The sequence below is a fragment of the Notamacropus eugenii genome, chromosome 1 (assembly GCF_028372415.1).
Source record: "Notamacropus eugenii isolate mMacEug1 chromosome 1, mMacEug1.pri_v2, whole genome shotgun sequence".
In the NCBI taxonomy this organism is placed as follows: domain Eukaryota; kingdom Metazoa; phylum Chordata; class Mammalia; order Diprotodontia; family Macropodidae; genus Notamacropus; species Notamacropus eugenii.
Genome location: NC_092872.1, coordinates 327724501 through 327748205, shown reverse-complemented (window position 1 = coordinate 327748205; position 23705 = coordinate 327724501). Strand labels below are relative to the sequence as shown.

Genomic DNA, 23705 nt, shown 5'->3' with positions numbered 1-23705 from the left:
TTTTATTTTCCCTCTTTAGATCATTAAATATCAGTTCTGTTTGTCTGAAGGTAAGACAGTGTACAAAACTCATCCTCTATTCTTTTACTCTTGTTTTGTTTTGTTTTTTTAAACTAGATCACTAAGCTTTATAACTCAGGCATTTACAAACTTAATGCTTCCCTGGTCCACACTAAACATTTCAGAAGTTTTTACTAAATTTTCTCCAAAGTTAGTTTTTACTAACCCCAGGTCTGCATGAAACACTAACACTGGTTCTGGGATAAAGATAGCGAATGATAAAAGTTTTGGTTTAAATTATTAAATTCATTAGTGAAATTATCATGTTGACCTTTTTGTTTCTCAGCATGAACAAGTAGTCCGAATAGATGGCATTGGTGTCCACGTCTTTGCATCATTAGTGACATCCAAAAGGAGCAGGAGAAGAATACAAAAATATTGAAATTCCTCACTGATAAACTTTGTTTTCTAGGTGTCAAATAAATTGAAATGATGTACCTTAATCTAAGGAGAGAAGTAATATAATTTGCTAAAGTATTTATAGAAATACTGCATTAGAATTTAGCAAACATAGTTATACTCATATCAAAGTGGTCATTAAAAAGAAATCTGAGGAAAAAAATTTAAGAATTTTTAATTCATGGGCAAAATCTAAGGAAAATGACAACAAGATGACAATGGAATATCATCTACCTAAAGAGAGATACAAGGATTGAGATTTGTTTTGAGCAGATTGATGATACCACCTGAAATTTATTCTTTTTGGGTGGTAGAGGAAAGGTAAATGGAAGAAAATTATAAAAAATAAATGAAACTAGTCACTAATCATATTTCTGGCTACTTCATTGCTTAGTAACAGAAAAGAATTTTTGATGAAATATCAAGCCATCTTATTTAAAATAGATAATGATTTTTGGCATGTCAGATACTTAACCCACAATTTTACCAAAATAAAGTGAGATTGGATTTTTAATGATTGATTAGGACACAAAATAGACAACATTAAAAGCAATTCATTTTAGAAGACACTTGAGGGAAACATTAAAAAAAATTTCTTCATAGGTAAAAAGGCATTTTTCATATAAATATTGACATTACCAAAAATATTTTCACATAGAATATTGTATGTTTTAAGCCAGTAAAATTATCCTAGAAGACTAAATATTCGGTTAAAGCAATTCTCTGTTCAACACAATGAAATAAAATTAAAGTGAATTACTCCTTCATGCCCCCACCTCCCCAAAAAAAGATAATGACAGAATTGTGATCTCTTGGATTTTTTTTTTACCTCACCCCTTTACCAAGTTCCTAATGCGTCCATAAAGAATGGTGCAAGAGAGGATACACATAATAAAAATTAAGCTAATTTTTATTAGCTTGCACCTTTCTGCAAGATTTCAGAAGCAGTGAATTAATTGTATTATGATTTGTGATTCTTGTTTTGTTTTAACCTAAAATTTGTGGAGTATATACATAATTGAGATTCACTAATATCTTAAAGGTACCATATTCATTCACAGTAAAATACTTAACATCTGTTAGAATAAATCTGATCAAAAATTAAATTCATTCATAATTTCTAATCATCCCTATGATATAATTTAACTAAATTATTTTCTTTATTGGTGATAACATATGCTTTTTACTAGTTTAAAACATTTTTTTAAATAAGTCATTTTAAACATTTAAGCCTAAGTCAGTATTTTAGCCTAATTTCTCAAAATGGGTCCTGTCTAATCAATAGATTGATATTTAGGAGAAATTATTTTTACACCTAAAGTCATTGAGCAACTACTGTGTTGCCATGCACTGTTGGTCTTCCAGTAGCTAGGTTAAAGCATTAGGTTTCTTCTCATCTTTTATTTTTTTTCTAATATGGGAAAAAAATCCACTTTACCTTAGTCATCTTACACGAATGGAAATTCTCAAAACCTTTGGTGTTTCTATTTAAAGAATCCACTAAAATATTTTGTGTCAAAACAATGAATTTACATACCATTTTCTTTGTAAAGACTTTTCACTTTCAATAAAATTTGATATGCCATTAGAGTAACTACAGTTCAGATTATTTCAAATTAAATGTTGTACTAATTGTATAATTAAGTTTATCCTTATCTTATAACTGGAATGGGATAAATTATCCTATCCAAAATTTTCAACTTTGAATTTTTTCTATATTTTTAAAAATATAGTCACTTGTAGAATATGATTTGCACTTTGCTTAAGCAAATATTTTGATCATATGCTGGTATGTTTAGTGCTAAAGACCCTAAACTTTTTTGTGTGTTTTTCAGTACACTTTTTGGAAAACCTTCAAGCTTCAGGTTGTTGTCATATTAGAACACCATATGAGTGATGCTACAATTAATTTTATAACTTGAACGTTTATTTGCTGACTTCCCTTCAGGTCAGCTTTAGGTCAAGGGTTTTTAACTTTTTTTGTGTTATGATCTTTTTGGCAGTCTAGTGAAGCCTGAGGTGTCACAGGGGCTATAAATGAAACCAAATAAATTAAAATTAAGATGTAGTTTTTCTCCATTCTAGTGCACAAATATCCATCTAGTTCACAAAAATCCATCCAGATCCTTGTAGATCCTAGGTTAAGAATTCCTGGTTTAGTTTGAGAAGCTGTGAATATAAAGAAAATATCCCTAGAATCGCAAAATTTGAGATTTAGAGGGATCTCAAAAGCCATCTACATGCACAAAAGGAATCCCCACTATGATACACCTAACCTTTGCAGTTGTTGGGCAGTTTTACCTGACATCATGCCTAAATTTGCTTTTTTCAGCTCCACCCATTTCTCCCCTCTCTGCTCCCTGAGACAAAAGAGAAAAAAAAGCTAATCCCTCTTCCCCATGATGTCTCTTCAAATACTTGAACACAGCTATCATATCCTCCATTCAGTCTGCTTTCCTCTAGGCTAAACATGTTCATTCTGATCCTCATATGTCATGGGCTCAGAGCCCTTCAACATCAAGGAAACTCTTATATTTACCTATGTCCTTTTAAACAGTGGTACAAGAACTAACACAATACTCTATACGAGTTCTGCTGAGAGCAAAGAACTGTGGGACTGTCACTTCCCTCATCCTAGAAACTGCTCCTCCCAACATCACATTAGATTTTTTTTTAGTTGCCATATTATATTGCTAACTCATATGGAACCTGAAGTACAGTTTTTTAAAAGTGTAGCATTTTTAAAAACACACAGATGCTTTTCAGAAGAACTGATTTTATCCTTGCCTCCCCCATCTTATATTTGTAGTGTTGATGATTTTTTTTGTACTTGAATTACAAGAATTTACATTGATCTCTGTTGAATTTCATCTCATTAAATTGCACCCAGTACTCTTACATGAGTCTTTACTGTCATCTGCTCTGTTGCCTATCTTATCCCTTCCAGCTTTGTGTCATGTACAGATCTGTTTAGCATACTATATATTATCCATATACTATATGGTATATGCTGCCTTTATTCAAGTCATTGATAAAAGATGTTAAACAGCAAAGAGGCAAGGACAGATCTTTGGAGTATTCTGCTGAGGAAATCCTGCCATGTGGACATTAACTCATTAACAACTATTCTTTGAGTTCAAACATCAAACCATTTCTGACTGTTAGTGTTTTCATCTAATCCATATCTCTCCATTTTCTTTACTAGAAGAGTATGAAATATTTTATCAAAAGTGTTAAAATCTACACAAACTATATTTACAGCATAACCCTTAACAAATACTTGTTAATCCTGTCAAAAAAGGAAATTCGGTTATTCTGGCATAACCTGTTCTAGACAGAATCATGCTGACACTTTGCAATCACTACTTCTTTTTCTAGATTTTGGGCATTTCTATTTAATGATCTCTTCTAGATTTTTCCAAAGAATCAAAATCATACACAGGCCTCTTGTTTGCAGACTGTTCTCTCCCCTTTTTAAAATTTGGGACATTTGCTCTTCTGCAATCTTAAGGTATCTTTTCCATTTTCTGTGGTCTTGAAGTATAGCTAGAGGCTCCGCAAACATGTCTGCCAGGTCTTTCAAGACTAGAGGAGTTAGTCTCTCAACGAGAGGACTTGCACTCATCAAGGACAGGTAGATGCTGCCTTACTATCTATATGTGATCTTGGGTATCAGCTCCCAGTAGCCATCTCTGTGCTATCGTTTCATGTGTAAAAGATCATTCTCCTTTGCAGAATAAGTTAGCTTTCCCTTTTTTTCTGTTTTCATTTATCATCCCATTCCCCCAACTCCCATCCCTTTTATTGTCTTTCTCCTCCCAATATTGTATTTTTTTAAATCACTTTTTTTGTTGTTGTTCACAGCCTTAAATCATTCTGAAAGAGACAGACAGGTATAGAGACCTTCTGTTACCTGACCCTCTATCTTTTGTGCATCTCTCTTTAAAATTTAGGTTAGTAAATTTCCTCCCTGTGCATCCACATTAGACTCTTCAGACAAATCACATATTTTTTATTAAAAATGTTTCACTTGTGTTTCCATATTTTTATTTTTGAACATCTTCTATCCCTCCTGGACTGAATTCCTCTAAATCATGGCATCCTACCTATCCATATTCACTCACAGCCTACATATATTCATATTCACTACTAAGAAATTCTCACAGCATGCATTCGTCTTAATACTTGATTTATGGTGTTTTAAGCAGATAGATAAAATGAATAATTTTTTTTAAACCAACTTTTAAATTCATGGTTGATTATAAATAATAAAAAGAATACAAGATATCTTTGTTAAAATAGTCCTCAAATTTACATAAGTATACAAAAGTAATGTCATTAAATTAATTAATTCAGATATACAGTTCCAAAAATAAGAGAATGAACTTTATTTTATTTTGTCAAACAGCCAACTTTTTCAAACTATAGGTAACTATTGAAATTTCATTTTCCATCTACTCCAGATATTAACTCAACCTTAGGAAGAAATTTTTCTTAACTACTATGATTTCCAAATGGATCCCAAGTGAAGAACACAAAATTCCAGTTCTGGTTTGAGAAATATCAATGGTTTGTGTTCTCAAAGCTGAAATAATGGAACCATTTGCACAGATGCAGACCTTTTAAGGAAAATGTGTAAAGGAAGGAAAGATTTTCAAACCAGAATATTCTAGTCCATTAGCCATGTTAAAGAAATTTAGCAATATCAACAAAAAATTGAGTGTTTTATAAAATGTGCTAGAATCATTTTTTTTTACAAAAGCAATAATACCATTACAGTTTATGCCTAAATATCATTTAATGTACTACATTTATTAATTTCATAATTAAAATTTGAGGCCCCAAGATGGCTAATATTTACTTCAGCCCAGTATGCTTTCTTGGCTTCATTTTTCCCCTCACTGTTTGAGCTAATATGAATGCATCATAGTTTGTTGCTCACCATCATCATGCAATGCATATCGCATTCATAGCGTTCTTTTCCTTACAAATCAGATATGTTAGTACTTTATAAACTAAGAAATTGACCTCAGTTGATTAGATGAAGTATTTCTATAATAGAAAGCTCTCATTTGAAGTTAATACTTGACCATTTTTGTAGCCTTCAAGATTTTCAGGTTCCTAGAAAAAGAACATTACAAAATACTGTGCAAGTTATACAACTGTATTATAATTCACACTCTATTAAAAATAATATTTGCCTCAGATTTGCCATTCTCTCAAAATATGATCTTCCTCCATAATCACATACAATTTCATAATGATTCAATAGATGGTTCAATAGAATAATCACAAGTTGATAGTGCTGAACCAAAATTTTTGACTGGCCCCTCAAAACAGTCCATAATAAGCAATGTAGCTTTAACCTTAGATAACTTTTCTGTCTGTTTCCTACTCTGTAAAATATAATAAATAAATGCTACTGCTCAATTCACAAGATGATTTGAGACTTCTAAATTGATCTGAGCTCATTAAAAGAAAGTCATTTCATAAAGAACATGGTACATGGAAATAGAGGCTCTGCAATCAGGTCTGCCAGTTCTGTCAGTAGGAAGATGTGTCCTATTCATTCTATAAACTTATATTTCTACAATTTTACATTATTGCTAGATATGTTCTACTTTCAATGCTATTAGTTTTGTATTTTTGCTATTTCTTTGTATCCTCAGCCCTTAGTACAGTGTCTGGCGCATAGTGTCCACTTAATGAAATGCTTTGTTTATTGATTAGTTTAATAAATGTTTATAGACTGAACATCGTGGTTATTCCATACTGGCTAATTGAAGTTTCTTTGACAATGATCATTTGCTTCCATTTCTACACATTGTTTTTTTTCTACAAAATCTTTCTATTCTGTTTAAGTCATCCTTTTAAAAGTAATTTCTAAGGATAGCCCATATTTACAAGTCCCAAAACTACAAAAATGATGCCAAGTAATTTGGGCTTTTCAGCTCTACTGTTCTGAATTCAAAAATCCAACCATTAGAAAGATGTTATTTGATAGCTCTGAGGTTACCAAAGATTCTCAAACTCATTTTGTGAAAGTCTAAAATGAATCATAAAGTGAAAGAGTTTATTTACGTGCTTATTTTTCAGGACTACATTATTTTTAATGATCTCTTATTATCTATATCCACTGGTATTTCCATGCTATGTTACCCAGTTTTGTTGGAATGAGTCCTGGTAACTTGTCATCATTAAATGCTGTATTATACATCTTTCAGAGGTACTATGAATTGATATCTCTTCACCAAGATCAACCCCTGTGTTTGTGCCTTTGATCCCATCTCCTCTGGAAGATTGCCTCCACCATCATTCTCCCCACTCTGATTCTAAGATAACTATCTAATGACACCCTCCTAGCTGCCTTCAAACATTCTTGTCTCCCTCAGACAAAAAACTCTTCACTTGACTGTTCCTTTGCTAGTACAAGTTGTCTATGTTGTTTTCTGCCTTTTCTTTATTCTCAGTCACTTCTCAATCCCTTGCAGTCTAGCTTCCAATAACTTGATCACTCAGCTAAGACTTCTCTCTCCAAAGTTAAAATGATCTCTTACTTGCCGAATACAATTAACTTTTTTGTCTTTATACGTCTTAGCTTTTTAGCAGTATTGGACAAGGATGAGCAGCCCCTTCTCCAGAATACTTTCTTCTCCCTGAGTTTTCATGACACCCCTCCCTAGGTTTTTCCTAATTATTTGGGCACTTCTTAGTCTTCTTTATAGGATCATTATCTGTGTCCTACCCCCTAATTTGATGTGTGCCCCATGGCTCTATCCTGAGTCTTTTTCTCATTCCTCTTTATGTTCTCTTGGTGATCTCATTAATTCATGTCAGTTCAGCTGTCATATTTTTATAGATGACTTGCATATGTAGATACTTCCAGCTTCATTTCTCTTCACCATCCCAATCTCCCATTATGGAATGTCTTTTGGACATTTGAAACTGAGTGACCCATTAACATCTCAAAAACAAGTCCAAAATTCATTTTCTTTTCTCAACCAAACCCTCCCTCTTTTCTTTGCAGTTTTTGTTGAGAGCACCACCAGCCTTCTAGTAACCTTGCTTCACAACCTTGGGTCTCTGATCAGTTGGCAAATCTCATTGATTCTACTTCTCCTCTCATACTCTTTCCCCTTTTGTCCACTCAAATTTCTACCACCTTAGTTCTTCACACCCTCAACACCTGGATTAGCAGCACTTAAATAGCACTTTAACATTTGTTTTTTAAAAAAAAAAAACAAAACAAACTTATTGCATGTGATCCTCACAACAGGCCTGTGAGATAGGTACTATCAAATTTATGTTCATTTTACAGACTAGGAAACTGGGTTTTTGCCAGTGACTTTGAAGTCACTTGTCCTGGTCTCACAATTAGTATATGCCTGGTCAAGATTTGAACTCTGGTCTTCCATATTCCAAATCCAACACTATACTGTGACAACCTAGCTTCAGTACTAATTGGCCTCTTGCCTCAAGCTTCTCCCAGTCTCTTAATTCACCCTCCAGATACTTGCCAAAAGAACATTCCAAAAGCACAGATGTCACCATGTCACTCCCCTCGTCAAAAAATTTCTAGAATTTAATGCAAATTCCTTTTCTTCTCATCTAAAGCCCTTCGTAGTCAACCTTCAGCTTATCTCTCCAGGCTTATGGCACATTAGACTACATCACATACATTCCACCCAAACTGGCCTCCTTGCTTTTTGTTGTACAAGACCTGCAGTCTCCCATCTGCACAGCCCTGGCCTCCATGCCTGAATGCTTCCATTATGGCTCAGCTCAAAGCACCATCCCTTACACAAGGTCTATCCTGTGTAAGGATCTTTCCCCTAGTTGTTGGTGCCCTCCCCACTGGAAATAAATTTGTATTTGGTATATATTTATCTCTTCATATAAATTTGTATTTATTAAGTACCTATTACTGGGCAAGACACTGTTCTGGGTACTAGAAATAGGAAAATTTTATATGTAGTGAATGAGCCTGCTTTTTCCATCTAGTGAAAAAAAATTTTTTTTCATAGTTCTATTCTTTGTATGTTCAACTCCAGGGTTCACTTATTTTTACTTCTTTCCATTTAGGAACCTTAAATCTAATTAGCTTGAATCTGCCTCCCAAATTTGAAATTATTAAATATTTTCAGTCACACCAGAACTTGCATAGTTCTACACATCCAGAGACCAACAAAATAAACCACATCATGCCTTTAAAAAATGAACCATAGAGTTAACTTATCATTCTCACAATGACTGCAAATCATTACAGCCATATTGATTATGGCTATTTGTAATGATGGTGTTAACTGGTAACAGGAAACCACATGGATTTTTCTTTGGTGGGGGTAGGGGGGCAAGGGCTAGGGCATGATTCATTTTATTAACTTTCTGTAGACACAGCCTATATCTAATGGTATGACATCAATATTCATTTTTTAATGTAGTAGCTCGAAAATTGTGTAGCTTATATTGTCCCAGCAAATACACAAGTAGTAAAATTAAATTAACATCACACTATAAAAGTCATGTCTTGCTTAGAATAGAATATTAAAATCATTTTATACATTTCTCTTCCCTGTGCCTTTGAAAATTAGCAAATGTGCATTGCAAATTATTTAAGTTTAAATTTAATGTGAATCATCAGACCAGAAATTGCTATGTGTCTATAGATTCAAGTGTCATATGCTAAAAGTAATGACAACCAAATACCAAGATGCTTTATTCAGCCCTATGTGGATTTGATGGTGTTTCCATTAGGGGAGATTTTTGTTAATTTTTGTTGAGTTTTATATAGATTGAAAGTAAAGTGGGTAAGATAATATGCCATGAGTTCAGAACTCGCATTAGAAGGCCAGTGGATTTGGACTGTTTTATAGACTTCTTTTTTCTTCTTTTTTTCTGTCTTCCTGTGTAACTATTAGTTGGTAAGTACAATACATTGGATTTAAAAAACAGCTGTGACTGTGAAACCATTCATCACCCTAACCATGCTCTCAATTATGTTATTTAACCGAAACCTGATGACTCTCTTCTCTGTTCCTCAGTTAACACCTGTCAAACCCTGCAGTGTGTCTCATATCTATTATATCTATCTTCTCTCCTGTTTCCTCACTTCTCTCTGCTCTTTCATCATTTCTTCATTAACAACAAAGAAAGAAATGCAGTGATAGTTCTCTTCCTCCCCAAACCTCCACTAGAAAGCATTGGCCATCTCAAGGTAAAAAAGCCAAAGGAAGCCCTCTCATTCTTGCTGGGAATGGTGTGCTCTACCAGACAAGCATGGGCTCCCATCTACCCTCTGTCTGCCTTCTGTCTGCAATGCTTTTCTGAAGGGGGCCAGTGGTTCATGGGTTCTAACAGTTCACCGAATTTAGATAGTAAGGGGGGAATGACACATTTCCTTATATTTAGGGTACACAGGTCATTATAATCCTAGTTAAGATAGAAGAAATGTTGAAGCACCCCCATTTAGAAGGGGAGAAGTTGACCTGAATTTTGCTTGTCTTTTAAGGCCTATTTGTTCTCAATACATTTATAATACTTGGCCTCCTTAGATAGTCTAGAAACGTTTGAGTTATGATGAGATATACCAAATGCACTTAAGTTTACTAGCATCTCAACAGGACCCACTTCCCTGTGAAAATTTTTACTTTGCCTTACTTAGTATTTATAAATCCAGTTTTGCAAATGAATACAGGCAAAGATAAATTAAGAAATAGATTATAATTAGAAAGTTTTAAGCAGAAGCAAAAGTCTGAGATGGACATTTATTATAATACCTGATTAGGAATATGTGTTCATTACCCAATTTACTAGTTGGAAAGGATATTGTACCATTTGATATTTTAATAAATATCCATAGTGAGAGATTTCCATGCTAGTAAGTGTGGCATAATAGAAGGCTATATTTGAAGTCAGAGAATCTAATTCAAGTACTGGCTCTGCATGAGCTTAACCTGTCTGGGCCTCAGTTTCCTCATCTGTAAAATGAGGGGGTTGAACTAAATGATTTCTAAGGTCCTTACAGCTCCAGATCTGTGATCTTGTGAGTATACATGAGCACTATTACCTTTAAAGAATGATAATGGAGAGTCTAAACAAATGCCTTGGGAACTGTAGGCTACAATAACACTAGACTGTTACTGCATCATACTTGCAACTTTTTCTTTGTTGTCTCTGCAAGTTTTTTGGTGGATTTTTGTTTTTTGCTTTGTTCAGAAGTGAACTATGCTCTGTGGAAACATTTAAATGGGAAGAACTAACTTTCTTAATAACAAGGGATTTAGTTTCAACGGCTAAAAAATTTTCACTTGTTTCCCTCTTTTTCTTTTTTTCATTTTCAGATCTGTTTCTTCTGGTTACCTTTTTTTCTGTGGAAGAACTGGAAATCTCAAATAAAAGAAACAGTATTGTTGATCTGTCTCAAATTATGGCAGTTTTTGAAACAGTTTTTCCATTTAGACAGACAGATTTTGATTTTAGAATCTTTGTTATGCAAGAATTTACTTTGGTTCTTTCCATAAAGGAAATTACTTAATACCTTTAATGATTTTAGTTTGACCTAGCTTTTTAGGACTTTTTCAGAGTATTAAATTTAAGCTGTGAATGCCTATACTCTGAAGCTTACTGTAAAGGAACTAGTCCTACTCACCTGCATCTTGAACCCTGCATGCTGATGGTGGCTCTAGATCCCTCCCCTTCCTGGTTGCAAGGAAATTGCTTCCCATTGCTGCTACTCGGGATTACTCTGGTTGGTTCTCCCCATGATTTGATGGTTTTTTCCTGCTGACATAGTGGCTTTGAGTGAGTTTACAATACTTAATAGGACTTTCTAATGAATAAGTATTGTTTATCAGAAAGGTTCTTGTTCTAATGAAGTACGTTGCTGGGACATTGGCACTAACAGGTGTCTCCTACTCTCTCCCACAGGCTCCTGCCCGGAGACTCTACCCAGTGAAACTCCAACAGCATCGCAGATGGATGGGACCGACTTAGCTTCTCCAATGTCTCCACGAACCAGCAAGAGCCGAATGTCTATGAAGCTTCGCCGATCCTCTGGCTCTGCCAATAAATCCTAAGGAGACAAGCAACTCTGCAGCATTTTTGAACGAATCAACATTGGTCTTGAGCGGTTGAATTAGCACTGACAATATTTTCCCCCAGAATTTAGCCAGAACCATCGCACACATGCTTCTTCCTTGTACACTTATTTTAGAAAACACCAATATTTTATTTGTAACTTAATATTTTAGCTTTGAGATTGCTGTGAGGTTTTTAGTTACACTCTTAAGTTTCCACTTGTTTGGTGCAGTTTATATACTGCACCCTTTCATTTTCTTGATAATTATGTCTAAATCGTCACTTTTAACTCCTTGGTTAACAATGAACCAAAATATAATTGGAGAAAATTATCTCACTTATTTATTGTGCCCCCATTGTAACTTTCTTAGCAAGCTAAATATATACAATTTTTTAAATGAACAATTTTAAATTTAAGCATTTGTAAAGTCCAAGCGAAAGACACAAATTTGTTCATGCACAGGATGTGTATAGATTATTTATGTTACGAAAATAAAATAATTACAATAAATGGTCTTTTAGTATTTTAGTTTCACTTGAAAAAATTTTTGAGCATTAGGTTTTCTTTCCCAAAACAGTGTGTCATTTCCTAGCCATGTGGGTAATACCACGACAAATCAAAAAAAACAAGAAAAATCACTGTGCTGCACTCTGACTTATGCTTGCCTTCCAATTATTTTTTATAACATTTCCCTTTTAAAATAGTATCACTGTTCAGGGCCATTCTGTTTTGAAATTGTGGCCCTGATCATCTGGCCACAGGATCTTCATGGATCAATAGTTTTTTTCTTATATATGGAAAAAGAAGTATTTTTCCGATGTAACTTCCTTGCTCAAAATTACGTGTACTATTAAAGAAGATAATAAGGGAATATTATCCAGGAGTCATACTTTATTGTTAATATTGAGCTTAGAGGTGTGGATTAGTACACAATCCGTTCCTCCAGAGGTATTTTCCTACAACAGATGAGCTGCTCGTATTTTGTGTTGAGTAGCATCTCCTAAGGAAATGTAGCATGGCATTGGTTCTAACTGCATGTGTAAATACATCATACAGGCAACCACAGAAATATAAATTATGTATGGTCATTCATGTAGTATCTACAGATTTGTAATTGTTAAAGAAAAGATGACAATATTTAATAATACAATAAAAAATTATTCTTACCAATTCCTGTTCTTGAGTGTTGATTGAGCTTTAGTGTTTTATGCATTTTAGGTATCAAGTAGAGTTGATCTTATTTCTGTGATTAATAGACAGTAAAGCATGAATTTAGTTTATCTCCTCACTTAAAAATGGATCTGAATTCTCTTTCTGATGCTGTACTTTGAACCCAGTTCACAATACATCTCCCTAATCTAAGATCGCCCACAATGACTTCTCTCCCTACACAGTTTGAGTTATGCCAATAATCGTCTCAGTTGCTTGACACTTTAATTTCTCAAATAAGCTTTTGTTAATAATGCTGCCCCTTTCATATGTTAAACCAAAACTTCATAGAAAAGGGGGGTTAGGTTTGGTTTTTTTTAGGCAATAATTCAAATCTTTCTACTTGAGCGTAAAAAAGTGATGTCTTTTTCTTTTTTCTGGTAAGTAAAAATAAAAATTGAAAACACAAGAAAGCCCCCTGTGTAGCTGTGGAAAGTAACTTTATTAGAGGAAGTGCATTAGACTGTGTGGAGTTCAACAAGTTAAGGAACAAACAAATAATTCAGAAGACTACCCTAAAGTGAATAGTTATGGAAAGAAGTCACTCATTTTCAATGTGCTCTCAAAATTTTTTTTTAACACCAGAAGCTAGAATAGTATAGAATAGAAAATAATGAAATAATTGCTTTTGAACAAGTAAACAATAAGCCTCCAGTTCAAAAAAAAAAAGCATTCAAATTAAAACCAAATTTGAACCTATAGTATTAACTTTTTTTTTTTTAAAAAGGTCAGTATTAAATGGGTCAGTATTCCAGAGGAAAATTAACTTTCTAGAGATGAAGCCAATATTTAATGGGGAAGTTTTTACAAAGTATATGGTATCTGTTTTCTCCTGGAATTTAGATTATTTAAAAGGAAAATTATGCCAGTCCCTATTTAAAATGATTTCTGCTTTCTCTTACCCCCTCTTCCTCAGAGGGTTCTAAATGCTACATGCAAAGGTAAGGACAAACAATACACAAGACACAAGCTAAGCATATTTATTTGGTGAGCACCATACACCTCTGACTAATAGAAGCAAGGACAAGGATGTATAGAATGTACATTGATCATGGTTTACAAAAAGCAATTCAAAAACCATGGAGTTATGAAAAAAAGATGTTAAATGAATTGCCTTTCAGTTTTATGGTGGATTACATATTATTGTAGGTTCATATCTAGTACAAGAAAAATTACCAGCAAAAGTGTTACACAAATTTAGTTTAATGTTACTAAAGGGGTAAAATTTTAACTTCAGGAAACCAGTCTAAAATTTTCCTTTTAGTTATTTTTAAATAGGTAAGCTAGTTTACCTTACACAAAAGTGGGGGGGAGTGTATCTCAAGTTGAAACAATCTTTGTTTCAGTCAATTAACACTTTCCCCACTTTCTTTGGGGTGGATCAGTTTGATGGAATTAGTTGGGGAGAGGGGGCAGATTTTACAGGGAACTCAAGACCTGAAACAAAAGCCCTCTGAATTTTACTTAAGCTCAGTTTTGCCCACAGCCACAGCTCGCTTGAAACCGTGCTTCTTTATTGTCTGCAAGTCTGGCAACAATCATGTCTATTTTTCTATTCCCAGAATGTACAGTGAAAATTTATCTGAGCCCATTCAGAGAGAAATTATATGGGTGTCTGCTATGACAACGGAAGCAAAATCAGTAATAACCAAGTTGAGTGACTTTAAAAAGAAGGAAAGAAAAAGTCCTTTCTAGACACAAGATAAGTCTTCATCAAGACTTTCCATAAGAATGAACAAGTCACATAGAATTTTTTTAGGGCCTCCAGTGGTTGAGTTGCAGGAAGCTTTTAGGAAAGAAAAGAAGGTAGAGAAAGAGAAGGTGGGGGGAGGGGCACTTTTACCAGTTGGTCCCGCAGCCGCTCACAATGTCCATTTCTTACTTCCCGTGTCTGTCCCAGTCTTGCTTCTCTACGTGCTCAGCAACCGGGTCTTAGTGGCATCTGGAGTAGCAACACCTGCCGGCTTTCCGAAGGGTGACATTTGTTGATATGTCGGGTTAAACCCAAGGAACTGAAGAAGGTGGACGGACAGTGCTTGCACGGAAAGATCTGCTGAGTATCCCCGTCAGCTCCTCCACCTCCATTTGGCCCCTCCGCAGGAGCCCCGGCTAAAGCGGGCAATAGCATTTCCTCCCGCACCGCGTGCCACAAGCGGTGCTTGTCTCTGATGTCGGCTGAGGGGAAGTGCGCTCCGCAAAGCGGACAGGGGAAAGCAAGCTGCAAGCTCTGCTCAGTGTTGTAGCCTGGGGTCAGCGCTCGGGCTGAGCCCGTCTGATGAGTGCCCAAATGCTTGCGCAAGTAAGCTTGACGGCGGAACTTCTTGTGGCAATATGGACACAAGAAAACCTCGGATACCCCATCTCCGGGGCCCTTTCCTGTCCCCGGGACGCGACGCCCCGACTCCCTTTCACTATAGGGGCCCTGTGGTAGCTGGGGCTCAGGGCGCTGAGGGGCCTTGACCTCCTGGCGGTGGGTAGCTGCAGAGCTGGAACTGTCTGGATGCGCATCAGTCCGGGAGCTGTCCCGACTAAGAGGGTGCTGACCTTCAGTCCTTTTCTCTCTGCTGTTCTCTTTACCTTCTGGCGGGAAAGGTGCGGCGCTGCTGCAATCATGAGACAAGGAGGAGGAAGAGGAAAACGAGGAAAGAGCCTTCCCGTCCCCAGGGACACTTGTGGCACCATTGGCAGGACGCGGTTTGTGCCACCGGCGGTGGGAGGCGAGATTGGCTGGGCAGCTGAACACCTTGTCGCATTCGGGACAGCGGTACTCGACTCTCACTATGCGGGAGCATCGGTGCTGGGCCAGCGCAAAGGGGTCCGCGTACTGTTCTTTGCACAGCTGGCAAATGAATTCGCCCAGAGGTGTTCGGCTGCCTTCAAGACCTCGGGATGGGGTCCCAGGCACCTCCTCCTTGATTTTCAACCCCAGGACTGGAGATGTGGTTACTTCGTCCGGGAAGCTCAACCTCCTCATAGCCTTCGGCTTCTTGGAACCTGGTCCTGTTGTCCCAGACGCTGACACTGACGGGGGTCCAGGAGGTCCCTTGTCACGACCCCGCTTCAGTGCCTGAAGAGTGACAGTGAGGGGAGCTGAGTCCGACTTTGGAGCAGCTTCTGGGAAAGGTGCCAGAAGTGGCATCAAAAGCTGCTCCACCGAAGCTGGGGCAGACCCGGGTGCCACTGTGGAAGAGAAGGCAACCGCGGCTGCGGTGCCTCCCGGGAAGGATTCGGCCGAGGCAGGGGAACTGAGGCAGCGCTCCAGGAAGGTCCCTCGCAACTCCGCACCTGCCGGCTTAGCCGGGCTGGGACTGGGACCTGGGGTCGAGCCTCCGCCCAGCCCCCACTCCGCGCTCTCCCGCCGGCCCAGTCCGCTACTTCCTCCGGTCCCCAGGCAAGACGAAGTGCGCACAGGAGCTGCCAGTCGTGAAACCGCCTCCCTTCCCTCCTTTTCTACCTTTTCCAAAGAGAACTCCAACAGCTCCGGACCCTTCCCCCTTCCTTGGGGACTAGGGGAAGCTGCTCTGGGGAAAGGAGGCTCCTCTTGGGGCCCCAGCTGCCGAAAGTCTCTTTCCACCCGACGCACGCGGTAAGAAGCTCCGAGCCTCTTGGTTCGTTTCACCAGAAAACCCCTCGGCATGATGAGGTTAGCAGAATGGGAGAATTATACTGAGAGCGAAGGGGAAAAGTGAGGGGTGGAGGCTGCAGGACCCGAGACTGGAACAGGACGTTGCTACAGCCGTCATATTCCGGTCTTTATAGCTGAGACGCCAGCTGGGCAGAGGGGGCAGTCAACCTCGCTCTGGGATGGGAAGGTGCTGCCCAATCAGGAGTAGAAACCTGTGCCGGAAAAGGGGGGAAGGGGGGCGGGCAGGGTCTCAGATCGCAGCTGCCCAGGCTGGCTACCTTGGTGGTTGGATAAGCACCCGGGGGGGAGGGGGAGAGGTTGCTTCGCCACGCCTTCCCCGAGTTCAAACAGCATTATCTCCCTCATCCAGCAAAATCATTTCCTTGCCAGTCTAGGGTTAGAATGATACCTATCTAAGACGTCCAGTCCACTAATTCCGTGGAGGTGAAGGCGCGGGAAAGCCGCGGGAAGGTAAGCCTGTCGATGTGTAGGGGAGGCACAACGCCCTCAGCCTTCCCCACCTTCTTAGCCAGCCCCCGATTACACTCTCGGGTCTCTGCTCCTGGCCCCCCTTCCTTCTCCCAGACAAAGAGGGGGAGTCTCATTAGCCCCTGACAGCTGGAGCTTCCTTACCCTACAGAAGCCTGGCCCCAAGAGAAAAATGGAAGAATTTCTAGACATGAGAAAGCGACCGGAATTCCCCCTCCTTCTCCAGCACCTCAGGTCTCCGAGAAAGAATTGGGGTGTGGGGCCGCGACAAAAGAAGCCTCAGAGAAGAAAAGACAGACTTGTGATCATGGGCAGCATTTGGGCTCCTTTTTGGGGACCGTGCTAGGAAGGCCAAGTCAGCCTAGAAGGTCCTTGGACTGGGAGGGTAACACGCATTTGGAGGTCTATATTAGCGTCTTGGGGAAAGTAAAGGAAGGGAGATCGCAGGGTATCTGTGGAAAGCTTAGAAGGAGTGTGTAAACTAGTAACAGGTGAAATATCTCTCTGCTTGCACTGAACTAATAGAAAGGCAACAACAGAAAAGCAGAGTCAATTAACGTACTGATCAGTTCCTAAATTTGCTGTGGAAGCATGTCTTCAATCTACCATTGCTTGAGACTACCAGTCTCTGACAACATGAGTTTGTTTGTGATTAAGGTTGCTCAGTGTGGAGATTGTGTTTCCTTGCAAAGGCTCAAGAAACTAGACATTTTAGTGTCTTATTAGTTAAGGAGTACACTTTGTCTCTGATGAATGCTGTGAATGTTCTACCTTTCTCAGATAAGGTAATTTCCCTGTCCATACTTTAGTCTTGCTCTACATAAAGATATGTCTTAGCACCTCAGTCTGTCTTATTACTCCAGTTAGTCTGTCAATATACATTTGTTAAGCACTTATTATGTACAAATAAACTATATACAGGATAATCAATAAAGAAGAAAGACACTAGGAAAAAACAACTATTTATTAATTGCCTACTATGTGCCAGGAACTTTGCAAATATTACCACCTCTGATCCTCATAATAATCCTGGGAGATAGGTGCTATTATTAATCCCATTTTACAATTCAGGAAACTGAGACAGCTGAGATTTAGTGACTTGCCCAGGGTCATACAGCTAGTAAATGCCTGAAGCTAGATTTTTTTTTTTTAAATCTTCCTGACTTATAAGGGCATTGCTCTATTCACTGCACCACCTAGCTGCCACTAGAATTAAGAGGGATCATGAAAAACTTCCTATAGAAGGTAGAATTTTAGCTGGAACTTGAAGAAATCCAGAGAAGTCAAGAGACAAAGATGAGGAGGGAGAATATTCCAAATATTAGTTACAGCCAATGAAAATGCCCCAGAATCAGGAGATGGCGTATCTTGTTCAAAAAATAGCAAGGAGGCCAGTGTCACTAAATTTCAGAGTATGTGGGAGAGGCAAGGTAAAAGATTAAAAAAATTAGGAGAGCAGGTTATGAAGAGTTTTGAATGCCACAGGAGCCTGGAGGAGACAGGGGGTCACTGGAATTTATTGAGTAGTGAGATGACATAGTTAGACCTGTGCTTTAGGAAGATTACTTTGACAGTTGAATAGAAGGTAGACTGGAGTGGGGAAAGACTTGTGTCAGGCAGACCAACCAGAAGACTATGGTCCAAGCAAGAAATGATAAGGTCTGGCACCAGGATGGTAGAAGTGTCAGAAGAGAGAAAAGTGAGAGATGTTATGAAGGTAAAATTGGTAGGTCATGGAAATAGATTGGATGTGGGGGGGGGACGGTGTGAAGGTGAGGAGCTGAGGATGGCATCTAGTTTTGGAGAGTGGATGACAGAGGATGGGGTACCTTTAACAGCAATAGGGAAATTAGGAAGGGATGCTTGGGGGAAGGACAGGAAGACAATGAGTTCAGTTTTAAACATGTTGAGTTTGATGTCTCTGACATACCCAGTTTGATATGTCCAACAGGTAATGAGATCAACAGAGAAATTGGGTTTGGTAAGTAGTTTTGAGAATCACTTGCATAATAACTGAGTCCATGGGAACTGCTGAGATCACCAAGTGAGATATTTCAAAGGGAGAAGAGAAGAGGTCACAGGATAGAACTTTGTGGGACACTTATGGTTAGTGTGAGTGGATTAAGATCCACATGTTAGTCAGGGATACATGGTACTTACATATTCATAGTATGGAACAGACTCCATCACAGGAACAGCAATTTGTAAAAGGATGTGGCTAAGAAAAAAAGAAATATGGCACTTGGTGAAATCAAGATGCTTACAATCTAATTGAAAAGATGAGATTTGGTGGCTTGTTTTCATAAATCTTGTTCAAAGAAAAGCAAGAAAGCTAGTGTCACTGGAGTTTGTAGAATATGCATTGTTGCTTTCATTTTGCAGATGAAAATTTAAGTGATTTGCCAATGGCCACAAAGTGTAAGTGATTTAAGAAGTAGAAGGCCCAAATCTTTTCACTCAGAGTTCTTTCCTCTATACCAAGCTAACTTACAACATATGGCAGGTTATAGTTATTAGAGTCTGTGATAGAAATAAAGAGAAGCAGTAAAGAGATTATATACCAAAGGACTCCTAACTAGATCAAAAACTGTAAAGCTAAATATTAACTGCAGAAAAGCTAGTCATTAATAATGGACAATGTGTTCTTCCCAGTTAAGGTACTTTTCCCTAGCAAGTAGTATGATTGGAGGAGCTGAAGAATTAAAAGATGTGCAGACTGTACAGTCAAAACACATATTTTGGAATCGCCACATCAAATGGCCATGTAAAGTTATTTTTTGGTTTTGGGGTTTTTTTAATATCCTTCTTAGTCTCCTTTGCTGGATCTTTATCCAGATTATATCTGATAACCAAGATCAGAAGGCTCTGTCTCTTCTTCTATACTATTCCACTTTGTGATCTCCTCACTTCACATGGATTCAATTATCATCTTTATGCAGATATTTCTCAAGTCTACTTATCTAACCATCTCTTCTCTACTAACCTTTAGTTTCCCATTTCTAACAGCCTGTTGGACATCTCAAACAGGATGTCACAAAGACATCTTTTTAAATTAAATTTGATTTTCAAACAAAGATAGACCTTCTTTCCCTCTCACTTCCCTCCCTCTGCCCAATGAGAAAGAAAAAAAATCCATGTTACAAATATATATAGTCAAACAAAACGAAATTTCTCATTGACCATGTCAAAAAAAAATATGTCCTTCACCTTTCTTTCAGAAGGTGGGCAAAATGTTTCAGCATGAGTTCTCAGGAATTTCATAATTTTTGTATGCATGTATGTATGTGTGTATGTATAAACATATGTGCACATGTGTTGTGCTTCCAAGTTTATATGTCCATGTATCTGTATTTTGTGCCTGTAGTTTCCAAGTTTTATGTACACATACACACACACATTAGTCAACCAACATCCACCTTCTCACATTCTCTCCCCTCCCTCCCATCCCCCCACCCCCCACCCCAGGGAAGTTAAGAACATAAGAAAAACAAAATCCATTATAAATATGTGTAATCAATCAAAACTACTTTCCACATTGGCCATATCTAGAAAAATATTTGTTTCATTCTCCATTCTGGCTACTACCCTGGACTGAGGATGACTAATATCTTGGCAGAGATTCATACCACCCCAAATGTAAGTAACCCAAATTGATTAGACTAATAACTATAATCAACCTGAAGCTCTTTGGCCTTTCCATTTAGTATAATAAGAACACCCCATGGTTATGGGGGAGGTACAGGGATCTTTGGGCAAGGGGATTCTGGATCTTACAACCAGTGACATTACTGGTGATATCTTGACAGGTGGGTGAATTTGATTTAAGTGATGCAGTTTCATGCCTCACTCTCTCTTCCAGAGTCATTAAAGTCCAGTGACAGGATAAAAGTCAAGACAACTGGCAATGGCCCAGGATGCAGTGGATGACCTTGTTGTCCTCAATATCTGACCAAGCTCCAAGTATTCCATAGCACCTGCTTCAGCCTCCTTTTTGGCCATTGGAACAAATTATTCTCATCTGCCTATTTGACCAGGGGAAGTCTTCACATGCTTCGGGTAGATATCCCCCTAACTCACCAACTAATTTGATAACTGTCAATTCCCCTCAACCCTGGTTTAGCCCAACTGCAAAAACAGTTTTATTGGGTTGTGGCTGCTGTGCATGCTACAGTTCTTTGGAGCCATAGGTGAGATTGGGTGACAGGTGGACACTAAAGATGGGTGACTAGAAGTGCTAGTCCTCCCTGAATACTCCATACACCCCCTGTACTATTGTAATAGCCTTCTGGTCGATCTGCCTGTAACAAGTCTCTCCCTACTCCGTTGTATACTCCACTCAACTATAAAAGTAATCTTTCTAAAGTACAGGTCTAAATATGTCACCCCATCACTCAACAAGTTTCAGTAACTCATTGTCACCTCCTAGATCCTCTATCTGGCATTCAAAACTCTTCATAACCAGCCCCACCCCTCAACTTTTCTGTTTTCTCATACCTTACATCTCCCACACACTCTGCAAGGCATGGACACTGGCCTCTTTGCTGTTTCTCAAACAAGATACTCCATCTCCTGACTCTGTGTTTTTATGGACTCTCCCCTTTCTTTTACTTCCCCAACCCCTGAATTCCCTGTATTTCTTCAAGTCCCAGCTAAAATCCCACCTTCTACAGGAAGCCCTTCTGGATCCTTCTCAATTCTAATCCCTTCTTTCTGTTCATTACTTCCAATTTATTGTGTGTATACACATATATGGTATATGATACACATGTATATACATACATATATAGATACATACATACGTGTGTGTCTTGTTTATACATGGTGGTTTAGATGTTGTCTCTTTCATTATACTATAAGCTCTTTGATAGTAGGGACTACTTTTTGTCGTTCTTTGTATCCCCACTACACGGTGCCTAGTACAGAGAAGACATTTAATAAATATTCACTGACTGACATCCAATTAAGTATTTTATCACTTTCCCATGTACCTGCTACAGGGATACATGCCTTGCAGTTTCAGAGCAATTCTTCTCTTTTCCTTTGACTTTAGATCACCCAAAAATACTGTACCTGAATAGGAAGTAAAGAGACTTTCTTAGAGGCAGCTACATGGCTGAGAAGGCCAGGGAACAGGCTCAAAATTTTTCTGACAATTCTGGTACCTAGATCAAGATGCTTCCATCACTTCCTTATTAATCTGAGATCAAGACCAGAGCCAATTTGATACTCTCTGGTCTATTATTGTTATGTATAATCTTTCCCTTTGCATAGTGACCTTTGAGTTGAAGGAAGATTTGCTGTGCAGCATCCAGGCCCTTCATTTAAACCAACATACTCCTTGACCACCTGTTAGAATCTGAAACTGGATAATTATGCTTTTCTCTTGAGACAACCCCTCGTATTTTTCTTCCAACTGAGGATACTTTGGAGAAAAGTAGAGGATGGTCAAAGATATAATTCTTGTGGAATTGCCTTCCTGGGCTATCTTGCAAGTTGAGAAATATTTTTTTCCACAGCTTCTATTTGTCTATACATACAAAGAAAGGAAACAAACATTTATTAAGTGCCTACTATGTTCCAGACTCTGTACTAAGTCCTTGCAAATATTATTATCATCCCTTTCTTTTGTCTTTCTTTTCCCCATTTTACATTTGAGGAAACTGGAGCAGAAGGAGGTTTAGTGACTTGCCCAGAATCACACAATGATAACCGTCTGAGGCTAGATTTGAACTCAGTTCTTCCTGACTTCAGGTTCAAAGCTGTATCCACTGTGCTATGTGTCTTTACTTTGGTAAAGATAAATAAACCTAGCAGGAGGTAAAAATATGAAACTGATTCCTCCAACCTCCCATTTCTGTACCTCTTTTCCTTCAGCATCATCCTAGCCCAATTCCTTTAGGTCCCTAGTGATTTCCCTGCTTTCTAGCAGGAAAGAATATGATATAATCATGTACATTTTGAGTAATATTCCTTTCCATTAATACGTTAACTTAGACTTCATTTTTTTTAATCTTTCAGCACTACAGAAGCTTGGAACTGAGAGAAATTATTTCATCTAGTCACAGAATGATAGAATCTCAAGAGCTGAAAAAAACTTCAGAGGTATGATTCAAACCACAGCTAAACAGGAATCTTCTATCCAAAAAGCCTCTGCCCTCCAGAGGCAGGTGACCTATGGGATTTGGGGCCTTTCATTAAGAATTTTTTCCTTATACCAAATAGAAATGGGCCTTTCATTAATTGCTCCTGATTCTTCCACCTAGGGCCAAGGCAAGACAGTCTTCCTTTCAAATGGCAGTGCTTTGAAGTCACAGTTAATCACAATGATAATAATAAAAAAAGAATAGCTAACATTTATATAGCACAAAGTGCTTTACATATGTTATTTCATTTGGTCTTTACAACAACCTTCTGAGGGAAGCGCTATCATTATCCGCATTTTATAGAGAAGAAACTGAGACTGAGAGAGGTTGTGATTTGCCAAGGGTCACGTAGTTAAGTAAATGTTTGAGGCAGGATTTGAACTCAGATCATTTTGACTCCAAGTCCAGCACAAGTCCATTGTGATAGCTAACTGCCTCAGTGGTCCCATTGTGGTTTGGCCTGGTCAGACCATACCCTCAGTTCTGTGTTTAGATCTAGGCACCACATTATAGGAAAGGCACTGCCAGTAGAATGCAGAGACCAGGATGAGGAGAGGAAATGACACCATTCCATACCAGGATGGTGTAAAGAAAACTGGAGTGTTTAGATTCAAGAAGACCATGAGGAGATATGATAGCTGTCAAAGTAACACAAGCTTTCTTGCCTAATGTTCATACTGTTGGCCCCCATTGAACTTGAAGG

At 38.2% G+C, this 23705-nt stretch overlaps 2 protein-coding genes across 3 annotated transcripts in view; one reads left to right on the top strand and one right to left on the bottom strand.

Moving 5' to 3' along the window:
• The window catches only part of RALGAPA1 (Ral GTPase activating protein catalytic subunit alpha 1), a 325621-nt gene extending 312915 nt beyond the window's left edge, over nt 1–12706 (top strand). For both annotated transcript variants that reach the window (XM_072629732.1, XM_072629733.1), the window contains one exon: nt 11386–12706. In XM_072629732.1, coding sequence (XP_072485833.1) covers nt 11386–11534 — 149 coding nt within the window. In that variant the 3' untranslated portion in view covers nt 11535–12706. The remainder of the gene's footprint in view (nt 1–11385) is intronic.
• Nucleotides 12707–14230: 1524 nt separating this feature from the next.
• On the bottom strand, nt 14231–16489 carry INSM2 (INSM transcriptional repressor 2). Its single transcript, XM_072629734.1, has one exon. The coding sequence runs from the start codon at nt 16380–16382 to the stop codon at nt 14664–14666; it is 1719 nt and encodes a 572-aa protein (XP_072485835.1). The 5' UTR covers nt 16383–16489; the 3' UTR covers nt 14231–14663.
• Between the last annotated feature and the right edge of the window lie 7216 nt (nt 16490–23705).